This window comes from Astyanax mexicanus, chromosome 4 (assembly GCF_023375975.1).
Source record: "Astyanax mexicanus isolate ESR-SI-001 chromosome 4, AstMex3_surface, whole genome shotgun sequence".
In the NCBI taxonomy this organism is placed as follows: domain Eukaryota; kingdom Metazoa; phylum Chordata; class Actinopteri; order Characiformes; family Acestrorhamphidae; genus Astyanax; species Astyanax mexicanus.
Genome location: NC_064411.1, coordinates 42779592 through 42791466, shown reverse-complemented (window position 1 = coordinate 42791466; position 11875 = coordinate 42779592). Strand labels below are relative to the sequence as shown.

Genomic DNA, 11875 nt, shown 5'->3' with positions numbered 1-11875 from the left:
AGCCCTGACTGAATTATGCTTAATCTTAAATGACATCCATGGAAATTGCTAACTCTCGGTGCTCATCCCACTTTTTAAGGAACATTAAAAGACCTTAGTACACCCAAAAATGCTGGTGTGAGCAGCTGTGAGAAAACACTAGAGGGCAGCAGTTAGCAGATGGAGTACAGTGTGTATTTAGACAGTGATACAGGGTTTATGGATGTAGATTTTGCTTCTGTGGACCACCAGAGTGGATATTAATAAAATGAAATCAAGATTGATGTGATCTGCATCTGATTGTCTAGCATGACTATCATGACTGTGTCAGTTGACTAGCCTGACAGATGGCCATGTTGACCATGCTTGACCATGGATGGATGGATGGAGGTAACATAACCACTGTGACCATGTAGGATAACCACCATGGTTAAGCTGTTAGCAAGCACGAACAGCCAGACCAGAGCATGCTGGTTGACCAGTATCAACATTAAAACCATGTTGATTGACCAGCATGACCACTGTGACCAGTGATGTCAGTAACGCGTTACTTTGTAACGCGTTACTTACACACACACACGCGTTACTTAGTAACGCCTTACTCTAATCTGACTCTTTTTTTTCAGTAACGAGTAATCTAACGCGTTACTATTTCCAATGCAGTAATCAGATTAAAGTTACTTATCCAAGTCACTGTGCGTTACTCTCTCTCTCTCTCTCTCTCTCTCTCTCTCTCTCTCTCTCTCTCTCCACCTCACACACACACACACACATCGCGTAATCCATAAAGTAACTAAGTTTTTTTTAAGGAGTAATCAGTAATCGGATTAGTTTTTCAAAGTAACTATACCATCACTGCTCTAGGCTGTGTCATATATGCTTATCAGTTTAACCCTCTATTGTTTCCTGGGCTTGTAGAGCTGATGTCATGTAGGATTTTCTGGTATGAGAGAGGCAGTCAGACAGCTTGTCTTTCTTAAAGCTTTTCTGAATTCATTTTTTTTCCGTTATGATCAACAGGAAGCCAGGTATGCGCCGGTCGCTGTCGACGTCCAGCAGGGATGAAATTATTCGCTGGTTTAAAGAGGAGCAGACCCTCAGAGTTTGTTTACAGCAAGGCGAGAGTCGAGTTGCCCCCTGGTTTCATGGTGAGTTCAAAGTGTGGGCCATCTGTGAGCTTTAATCCAAGAAAAACCTCTCTCTCTCTCTGTCTAAGTGTTCTGCTTATAATTACTGGGTTTGTTATTATTATTTCAAAGGATTAATGCTATTTCTTTATATTTGTTTGCAATATTACTAACATAATAAATAATTATATTACAGTCAATAAATTGAAATACGTGATTAAACGTTTTTGATTTGGGCTCTTTCTCTTTGTACACAGGTATTATTACTCGTGAGGAGGCGGAGGATTTGCTGAAGTCAGGCAGCGCTGGAAGCTTCCTGGTCCGTGTTAGCGAGAGGATCTTTGGATATGTTCTTTCTTACAGAACATAGTCTATGACTCCTGCAAGTTTGGGCAAATTTCACTGTATTGTTTATTTTATATTAATTGTTTTTTTTATTCATGTTTAAAATTAAATTTCTCATGATTTTCCCATAATGCCAAAACAGGTCCACTACCATTTGAAAGAGTCTGTCCTAGGCTATCACCTCTGCAAGTTTGGGCAAATTTCATGCTTAAAATTAAATTTCTCATGATTTTCCTATAATGCCAAAACAGGTCCATGACCATTTGAAAGAGTCTGTCCTAGACTATGACTCCTGTAAGTTTGGGCAAATTTCACTGTATTGTTTATTTTATATTAATTTTTTATTTTTTTTTACTCATGCTTAAAATTAAATTTCTCATGATTTTCCCATAATGCCAAAACAGGTCGATGACCATTTGAAAGAGTACAACATAGGCTATCACCTCTGCAAGTTTGGGCAAATTTTACTGTATTGATTATTTTATAATAATTTGTTTTTTTTTTTATGCTTAAAATATTTTTTTTTCATGATTTTCCCATAATGCCAAAACAGATCCATGACCGTTTGAAAGAGTCTGTCCTAGGCTATATATAGTGAGATCACAATTTCGTTCCACCTCATGAACCACATGTGATACGAATGACAGTAAAATCTCCTTGAATCCTTGAAAACAGGTCCAGTACCATTTGAAAGAGTCTGTCCTAGGCTATCACCTCTGCAGGTTTGGGCAAATTTCACTGTTTTGTTTATTTTTAATACTTGCTAGTATCAGATGTAAATTCATTCTCCAATAAGCCATCACAGGGCCACTGTGAGGCAGTCCTATCAGTTCCTCAGGCTATCAGCACTGTACGGTGGCCGAGAAAGCCCAGCGCAGTGCAAATTGAAAAGCGCTGCAAAAGCACAAAACACATCCATCAAAATTACAACACAGGCGCAGCAAATAGAAAAACGCGCTGCAAAAAGAAAAACGCGCTGCAAATAGAAAAACGCGCTGCAAATAGAACCACAACACAACGGAAGTGAGTCACAACACAACGGAATTTTCCCGGGGGACCTTACAAGATGCTGTACCAGCTGTATACAAAGGACAATAAGTGGCAAACAAGCTTCTGAAAAGTAAGTTATGTTTATTAAAAGTTCTGCTTCACAAAACGCCTTGTTTGCCACTTATTGTCCTTTGTACACATAGTGAAGTCCGAGACGTTACTGAAGACGCAGCTTAGCTGGTACAAGGTCCCCCGGGAAAATTCCGTTGTGTTGTGACTCACTTCCGTTGTGTTGTGGTTCTATTTGCAGCGCGTTTTTCTATTTGCAGCGCGTTTTTCTAGTTGCTGCGCCTGTGTTGTAATTTTGATGGATGTGTTTTGTGCTTTTGCAGCGCTTTCCCATTTGCACTGCGTTGGGCTTTCTCGGCCACCGTAGGTTTTGGCATTATGGGAAAATCAGTAGTAATTTAATTTTAAACATGAATAAAAAATAAAAATAAAATAATATAAAATAAACAATACAGTGAAATTTGCCCGAACTTGCAGGAGTCATAGCCTATGTTGTACTCTTTCAAATTGTAGTGGAACTGTTTTGGCATTATGGGAAAATCATGAGAAATTTCATTTTAAACATGAATAAAAAAATAAAACAAATGAATATAAAATAAACAATACAGTGAAATTTGCCCAAACTTGCAGGAGTCATAGCCTATGTTGTACTCTTTCAAATGGTCATGGACCTGTTTTGGCATTATGGGAAAATCATGAGTAATTTAATTTTAAACATGAATAAAAAAAAAAAAAAAAATAATATATATATATATATATATATATATATATATATATATATATATATATATATATATATATATATATATATATATATAAAATAAACAATACAGTGAAATTTGCCCAAACTTGCAGGAGTCATAGCCTATGTTTTACTCTTTCAAATTGTAGTGGAACTGTTTTGGCATTATAAGAAAATCATGAGAAATTAAATTTTAAACATGAATAAAAAAATAATAATAATAATATAAAATAAACAATACAGTGAAATATGCCCAAACTTGCAGAGGTGATAGCCTAGGACAGACTCTGTTTTGGCATTATGGGAAAATCATGAGAAATTGAATTTTAAGCATGATAAAAAAATAAAAAAATGAATATGAAATAAACAATACAGTGAAATTTGCCCAAACTTGCAGGAGTCATAGGCTAGAACATACTCTTTCAAATGGTAGTGAAGCTGTTTTGGCATTATGGGAAAATCATGAGAAAATTTATTTTAAGCATGAATAAAAATAAAAATGAATATAAAATAAACAATACAGTGACATTTGCCAAAACTTGCAGGAGTCATTGCCTAGGTTGGACTCTTTCAAATGGTCATTGATCTGTTTTGGCATTATGGAAAAATCATGAGAAATTTAATTTTAAACATGCATACATTTTTTTTATTAATATAAAATAAACAATACAGTGCAATTTACCCAAATTTGCAGAGGTAATAGTCTAGGATGGACTCTTTTAAGAGGTACTGGATCTGTTTTGGCCTTTTGGGAAACTCATGAGAAATTTAATTTGAAGCATGGATTGAAAAAGTAATATTAATATAAAACTCTCTCTCTCTCTTAAAAACCGATGGGATTGTTATGGTATTATATCAAATAGATAATGTACTGCACTAAATCTACAGTGAGGTGAGTTATTTTAATCCGTTTTCTTCTCGTTTCTGGGCTTAATGTATGTCTGAATTAATATAACCGACTGAAACGTGTCTGTCTCTCTCTGTGTTTTTTAGCGTGCTCTCCTCCTGCGCGTCTGTTTACCGTAAAATCGCGCGTATACGCGCGGAAAGCTTGACTCCGGTAAAACACCAGCATAGATATACTCCTTAATAACTGCCCACATCTTCCCCAAGGTACACAATAAGACACTTCAGCAGACACAGCCGGCCCATCGGGAATCCTCACGAATCTCCCGATTAGCCACTCCGGGCCTGGACACACTGACAAAGTTGTAATTAACTGATTTCCAATTTCCAGTCTTCATTATTCATCTTTTAATAATGCTTTTTCCGCCCAATTCCTTTGGAGGGGAGTGCAGACATATGTTCTCAGTCTTCAAACTGATTGGGCATAAAAAAGGCCACTGCAAATTTCATATTTCTTTATTTGTGGATTTCATGCATCTGTTTGCCAGTATTCATGCCCTTAGTGCTGTCATTATCAGCCAGCATTGGCAGAGCAGCCAAAAAAATATTGAGAGCATGTGTGCTGTTTGACAAAAAGGTTAATTTATATAAAATAAAAAAACACTTGAGGCTTGTAGTGTAAAGACAGCCACTGACACTGGTGATTTTTTTTAGATTTTATATAACATTTTATTATTTTATTGTTTATTCTATTATAATTCTGGTCTAAGTGATTCCAAAATGGCCAGTGAGTTTATTTAACTGCGACTGAGTGAATACAGCCCAAACCCAAGGTGTGTTAAAAACAGTTTTTTTAGTCCGGTGTTCTGTCGAATTTTGCTACCCATCGATACATGCTTCCCAAAGGTACTGCGCATGCGCCGACCTACACAATTTAATTCTTTCTCGTGTTTTATGTATAATTAATCTGGTTTAGGGGGCGTTATGTGCATTAAACAACCTGGATGCACTATCATTGCACAGAAGTGTAAATGGAAACTAAAAATTACACTTATTATCATAAATAAATACAAAAGCAGTTTGTAATTAGCTATATTTACTATAACTTTGCCATGGTACAATGAATTATGCACTCCAAATCTAATAACGTACATCTACTGGAATATCACTGGGTACATGCCCTAAAATAGTGCTTCTTTTGTATTTTTACAGTTAAATATTCATTGGGGCAGCACGGTTCGACAAGGTAGCAGAATTCGACAGAACGCCGGCCCTCTTTCTCCAGTCCAGCTCCGCCCGCCCTCTCGTCAACAGACTTTTGGAAGAAACCAAAGTCACTGGAAAAGAGGGGGAGATCTGAGATTTTGAGGCATGATATTTAATATAATTAAAATAATTTATTTCACCGTTCCTATTAAATTATGATTATTTACGTTTATATCTCATGTTTTAATACAATATAACATATAATGAATATATTAAAACACACAAATTAAAACCCTTTCGGGCAACAAAAAAACCCCGAACCTAGTTTTGAATGGTCGTGGCTCCACTCCACTGAATCAGTAGCCACAAGAAAGACGTCCTTTTCTCCGGGAGCTGCATGGGGACTGCAGGAGTCCAAAGTCTCGCTGTGTTTTATGGGGAACAGTTATTAATATTGGGTCAAATAATCCAGTATTTCTTCACTCTGGTGCTGAAGGTCCGCTGCGCTGCTCTATACTGTGTTTCCCCCTTTACTCTGTTTTCATTTAAATCCCCTCAGTCTTAAAACAGCGGCACTAGCGGGCCTCCAGCGGGCCTTCAGCACCAATAGTGATTCTTACCCTGCCGGATTAGATTAGAGCAGCGCGGCGGAGCTCTGTAAGTCCCGGTGAGTAATTTAGTTAGCTGACTGTTTCAGCTCTCGGTGAAGCGCGGTCTTATTATGATACTTAAACGGCGCTGGGTGTTTGTTTTGTTTCTGAACGAGCAGGTGCTGCTGCAGGTAATCGAGCTAACTGTAGCTAATTAGCTTAGCCAGACATCCTCCACTCGCTAGCTCGCTAACGTTAGCTATCTTACAGCGTTATTCGCCATTAACGCGCTTTAAATAGTCTTACCACTATTTAAAGACTATTTAAAGCGTGTTAATGGCGAATAACGCTGTAAGATAGCTAACGTTAGCGAGCTAGCGAGTGGAGCATGGCTGGCTAAGCTAATTAGCTACAGTTAGCTCAACCGGCTAAGCTAATTAGCTACAGTTAGCTCGATTACCTGCAGCAGCACCTGCTTGTTCAGAAACAAAACAAACACCCAGCGCCGTTTAAGAGCTGATTCACGACCTTCTCTCCCAGCACAGGGTGTGTTTTTCTCAATCAGCAGCAGCTTTTAAACCACGCTGTAGTTCAGTAATAAGATCGCGTTTCACCGAGAGCTGAAACAGCCAGTTAGCTAACGGTAGTTAAAATACCTAACAGGCCTGAGAGCTCCTCTCGGTACTCCGGTCTAATTCGGCAGGGTTTTTGTAGATATTTAATTTCTGAATCTTATTAATACTGAATTAAAGTATGGTAATCTGGCTAATGTTAAAAAGTCAACTAGCTTTTTACCAAAACACTTTTAGTTAATTTATACCTAATTTTAGCGGTGTGTTCCCACAAGACGAATAAAAAAAAAAATAAATAAATAAATAAAAAGGGGGGGCGGCCGTCTGCGCATGCGCAAATATTGGCGCATGCGCAGACGGCCGCTAATATTCGCGCATGCGCAGACGGGCGCCAATGTTCGCGCATGCGCAGCCGGCCACAAATATTCGCGCATGCGCAGACGGCCGCAAATATTCGCGCATGCGCAGACGGCCGCTAATATTCGCGCATGCGCAGATGGGCGCCAATGTTCGCGCAGACGGCCGCCCCCCCCCCCCTTTTTTTATTTATTTATTTATTTTTTTATTCGTCTTGTGGGAACACACCGCTAAAATTAGGTATAAATTAACTAAAAGTGTTTTGGTAAAAAGCTAGTTGACTTTTTAACATTAGCCAGATTACCATACTTTAATTCAGTATTAATAAGATTCAGAAATTAAATATCTACAAAAACCCTGCCGAATTAGACCGGAGTACCGAGAGGAGCTCTCAGGCCTGTTAGGTATTTTAACTACCGTTAGCTAACTGGCTGTTTCAGCTCTCGGTGAAACGCGATCTTATTACTGAACTACAGCGTGGTTTAAAAGCTGCTGCTGATTGAGAAAAACACACCCTGTGCTGGGAGAGAAGGTCGTGAATCAGCTCTTAAACGGCGCTGGGTGTTTGTTTTGTTTCTGAACAAGCAGGTGACGCTGCAACTGGATTTTATAAAGATATGAGAAAAGAATGCTTTCGTCGTGGATTTAACATGAAAAGGTAAGCTGCTGTTATGTTCTGATCTGTGCAGGCAGTTTATGCACTTAACGTAACTCCGTTAGACAACTGACTTACAGAGCTAGCGTTTGTTGTGTCTCCGGCTTAGTTTTCTGCAGTCCATGATTTATTAGCTAAGGTGTTTAGTTTATTTTGACCCCAAACAGCAGCATTCACTGCATTTTGCATACTATTAACTAACCGCGTGAATCCACTGTACGTGCAAGTTAGCGTTAACTTCATCACGAACGAGTAACGGATTAGTAAACACACTCTTGTCTTTTTTTTTTAATCCTCACAGTTTCTGTCAGAAAACACTGAAAGAAAACTTCTCCTCTGTCTCTGTTTATACAGCGATGGTTTGGGTTTAAAGCTGGGTTTGTTGTGCTGGATATTTGGTTAGGAGCAGGAGATTTTATAAGATGTGTGGCTGCATAATTGTGAACTGAGATCGCGGTCTTTGAAGTTACACCCGCAGCTAACCAGTGACTTTAAAAAACAAATAAACACAGCTGTTACTGGACTTTATGGGTTTTAAAAAATGAGTTAATTACTTTTAAAAGACTAGGCTACTAATGTTGGCCCTGCTGTGTCCAGCTGATCATCCAGAAATAAACATTACCTATGCTGGTCAAAAGCTATTTAAAGAGCTAACCTCCCAGGGTGTGTTTGTTTTTTTCTGGTTTTGAGCATTTTTTTAAGGAGGGAGTGTACGTCTGTGCTGCAGTAGAAGAGTGTAATTTTAGAAAAGTTGCTGTATTTGTCTCACTGTCTTAGATAGTATAGACTTTAAACATGTTACTAAAAATTAACACTGGACCGTGTTTTTAAATACTTGCCATTCTGGATGTCCTGAACATTTTCATGCATATTTTTTATGTTGGTTAGTTTTATTTATATAAAGTAAGACCTGTAGATCTACTTTATTGGATAAATTGATACAGCTACCATGAACTGTTTTGTTTCTGTTCTGTAAAATCAGGCCCAGTTCCAAAAGACACAACATCCTCAGTGTCCTGGAGCTCCAGCTGAAGCACTGGCCACTCCACCTTCTCCATCCCCACCCAAAAGAGGTTGATGAATATATGTTAATACATTAATAGCTTAATATTATTACTCTATTTGTTCTTATTACTGACTTACCGGGGGAACTAATTAAGGGACGGAAACACACACAGAGAAATGTGTTGGCAGTGCTGTTGCTAATTGTACTGAGTGTCTGCAGTGTACTGGGAGGATTGTGCTGGGTGCTTATTGTTTCTCAGGTGGTAAATCATGTTTGTTGTTGAATGTGCATTTTTTTTCCTTCCCATCTTGTAAAATCCTGCCTTTGCAGTCCACTTTAAAATGTGAGCTGCTGCTCACACTGCTAATAAATAAAAAACAAACCCAGTTGATTTTATCGGAGCGCCAGTACCCAAACCCGACTGACTAAAACTTTCAATCGTAACCACCTTACACTTAACGATTGAGATGACACGACCGCAACTCAACTGCAGCTCGACTCTAGCCAGACTCTCGTGATTTTATCCTGACTCTGGAAATTTGTCTGCAACTGTGAAATCATTGGAAAATCGTTAGGTACCTGAACACTCTTCTCTCTTCACCCTTAATGTAGCAGCTACCCACTGAATAACTGTTAGCCTGTTCTATAGCGACTGTAATTTCCTTCTGTCGGTTTCTTACACTCTGTAGGTACTTATATATATTTTTTTATTGAACGTGGCAGCGTGCCGACAATCACAAGTATTGCAAATGTTGGGATAAATTTCAGCCAATTTAACTTTACTAGAATGTGCTCTGTGTACTCTGCAGGTACTTCTAAGGCAGCTAGTTGAAGGCGTGATTGAGGTCCATGCCAGAGGGGTTCTGCACTGTGACCTCAAGCCATAGAACATCCTGGTTCAGATGTACAGTTAGGAACCACGCCTTCATCTTCTGTTCTTCTGGTATGGGTTTTCAGTGAACACTACAGGCAGAGAACTGTCTTCGTAGAAGCTACCATTACTGAATAGAGATTCAGGTCAAAAACATTCCTTAACGCTCAGTCACTGTCTCTTAATTTACTTTTCAGGACCTTCCTCATGAGTGGTTTACCCATGAGGCCAAGTCCTCCACAGTGTTGCAGATAGGAATCATCCTGCTGTGTGTGAGAGGTGACCCTTCAACACCAGCACGGAGATCACCTCAAAGAAGTCTCAGATCATCTCTCCACCATCTGCTCTATGACCCCTGGCTAAGTATACACCACGACACAGCCACCACATCAGGCACACCTCAGTCAGGTACCATATAAAACAATAATAATAATAATTTTAAAAAATCTATATTTTCAATCTCTAGTTTAGAGAGTTCTCTAGTAGAGCTGGGCGATTAATCGATTTTATCGATAAATTCGAATTTATAGTTAAGGACAATGTGTTTTTATGAAAATCGATTTTCTCTGAGTTTTCTTTTTCACCACAGACGCTCCTCTGTGGGCACAGAGTGAGCTTAGCTAGCTCCCTCCATACCTCCCTCCCTCCAGCGCGCGCACCCCCCACCCCTCCCTCACTCCCTCCCTCCCTCCCTTGCATGCACAAACACACACGCACACACACATACACAAAACACATGACGGCGGAGCTTAAGAGCAACTAGCTCCGTGATCTGGAGTTGGTTCGGTTTTGCGGCGTCGGACATAGACCAAACAGGTCCTCGCTGTAAGGTGAACCAATTTATCACTATACCTTAAACAGAACCATGTAGCGGAGTGGGAGAAGTGCTGCTACCATAGGAATGAACGCAGCACCAGTTCACCATTCAACGTTAAACAAGGAACTGTCCCTGGCACATCTTCCAACCGTGTACCAGGTTTTGTATGCACTACAAGTTAAGATGTTTTGCATATTCATGAGAAAAGATCTCATTTTATAGAACACTGGCACAATTTAAATGCTTTGTTTTGCAATTCTAGCCCAATAGGGAAAAGTATTTACTTAAGAGCATATAAATTGTACTTGTTTTCTATTGTCTACTTTGTAAGTTTTATCAAAAAAGGGCACCATTTTATTTATTTCTATTTGTTTTTATTTATTTATTTTTTAAGTTTGAGGGTGCATTGTGTCAGTACCTAAACTATGTTGGAGAAAGCTTTCTAAAAGTCACTAGATGTTCTCACTGTTTACAATAGTTTTTTTTTTGCTTGTTTCTGGTTGCACTTTAACCACAAATGGAACATTTTAAGTGAAAACAAATTAAATAAGAACTAGTTTTTAACCATTTCTTTATCATCTTTAGTTTTTTTCGGCCATATCGCCGAGCTCTATACTCTAGTTTAGAGGGGTTTTTTTTATAAAACACAGCTAAGGAAAATAGCAGGTATTAATAAAGCTATTGATTCCATACTTTTAAAAAGGTAATGATTTTCTTTAACTATATAAATGTTTTAATCGTTTTGTGTATTGTATGCTTTTAATTGCTTCCTGTTTTGTATTTGTGTTCATGTACTTAAGGCTTTAATCCTTTTATCTTGATATTGTTTATCTTTTGATGTTTATTAATTACTTAACTGTATTAATCTTTATGTAGTATACTGTTAGTGTTTTAATCCATACACTTTTTGTATATATTTCTTTTATTGCTTAGTTACTTGCTTTATTAATGGTTATTGTATTGGTGTTTTAGTCTTATTTTGGGCTTATATTCATTAAAAACATTTTAACGTTTGTCTTTTAGTGCTTTAATCAATTAATATTGTACTTACCTTTTACTATTTTACTATTAATCTTTCTGTACTTAATTATACATTATTTGTTATTTATTTTTTTATAAAATTAAAGGCGGGTGTATTAATTGTATGTCTTTATACGGGATTTTATATTTGCATTGTATATATTTTTGTTTCATTTAATGTTTATGCTCTTTGTCTTTTTCAGATTTTTACATTTTTAATTTGTGTATTGACCCAAGGAGTATGGGTTCCTCTCAAGGTTTCTATCTCTCTTTCTGAGATAATTTTCTTTGCCGCTGTCTCCTTTGTGCTTACTCAAAAGAGGTTTGGACACTTTTTTTTTTTTTTTTTTTTTTTTACTGTTCTTAATTTTGTTTGTTTCTTAACTTTGTCAATAAATGTTTTTTTATTGCTATCACTTTTGTCTGTTTATTTGATCACACTATCGCTAAGTTTCTTGAAATGTGTTTATGGAAATTTTTTTTTTTAAATATTTTATTAAATGTGGATTTGATGCCCACATTCAACCACTTTTTAACACTTCAACTAAACACTGAAAGAATAAATCAGAAATTATTGATTTATTATTAATGTAATGAACAGAGATGTTCTGAAGTTAAAAGCTGATTATCCCATGTGTCTCATATTCCCAAATATGATAAGGTTGATAAGGTCATGTCAGCTC

At 37.6% G+C, this 11875-nt stretch overlaps 1 protein-coding gene across 5 annotated transcripts; it reads left to right on the top strand.

Moving 5' to 3' along the window:
- Nucleotides 1-982: 982 nt before the first annotated feature.
- Nucleotides 983-11608, top strand: LOC111194498 (SH2 domain-containing protein 4A-like). Of its 5 annotated transcripts, none has more exons than XM_049478666.1 (5): nt 983-1127; nt 1364-1425; nt 8461-8551; nt 9294-9427; nt 9553-11608. In XM_049478666.1, the coding sequence occupies exons 1-4, from the start codon at nt 989-991 to the stop codon at nt 9314-9316; spliced, it is 315 nt and encodes a 104-aa protein (XP_049334623.1). In that variant the 5' UTR covers nt 983-988; the 3' UTR covers nt 9317-9427; nt 9553-11608. The 5 variants fall into 5 exon arrangements, 1 of the variants encoding a protein (XP_049334623.1); XR_007438869.1 differs by lacking the exons at nt 983-1127; nt 1364-1425 and adding exons at nt 5704-5971; nt 7412-7481; XR_007438870.1 differs by lacking the exons at nt 983-1127; nt 1364-1425 and adding exons at nt 6002-6073; nt 7412-7481.
- Nucleotides 11609-11875: the final 267 nt, after the last annotated feature.

Coding starts and splice junctions, on each gene's coding strand:
- LOC111194498 (XM_049478666.1), top strand. CDS start 989: ATGATCAACAGGAAGCCAGGTATGCGCCGGTCGCTGTCGACGTCCAGC. Junction 1,426..8,460: donor GCAGCGCTGGAAGCTTCCTG/GTCCGTGTTAGC, acceptor CTGTAAAATCAG/GCCCAGTTCCAAAAGACACA. Junction 8,552..9,293: donor TCCATCCCCACCCAAAAGAG/GTTGATGAATAT, acceptor TGTACTCTGCAG/GTACTTCTAAGGCAGCTAGT.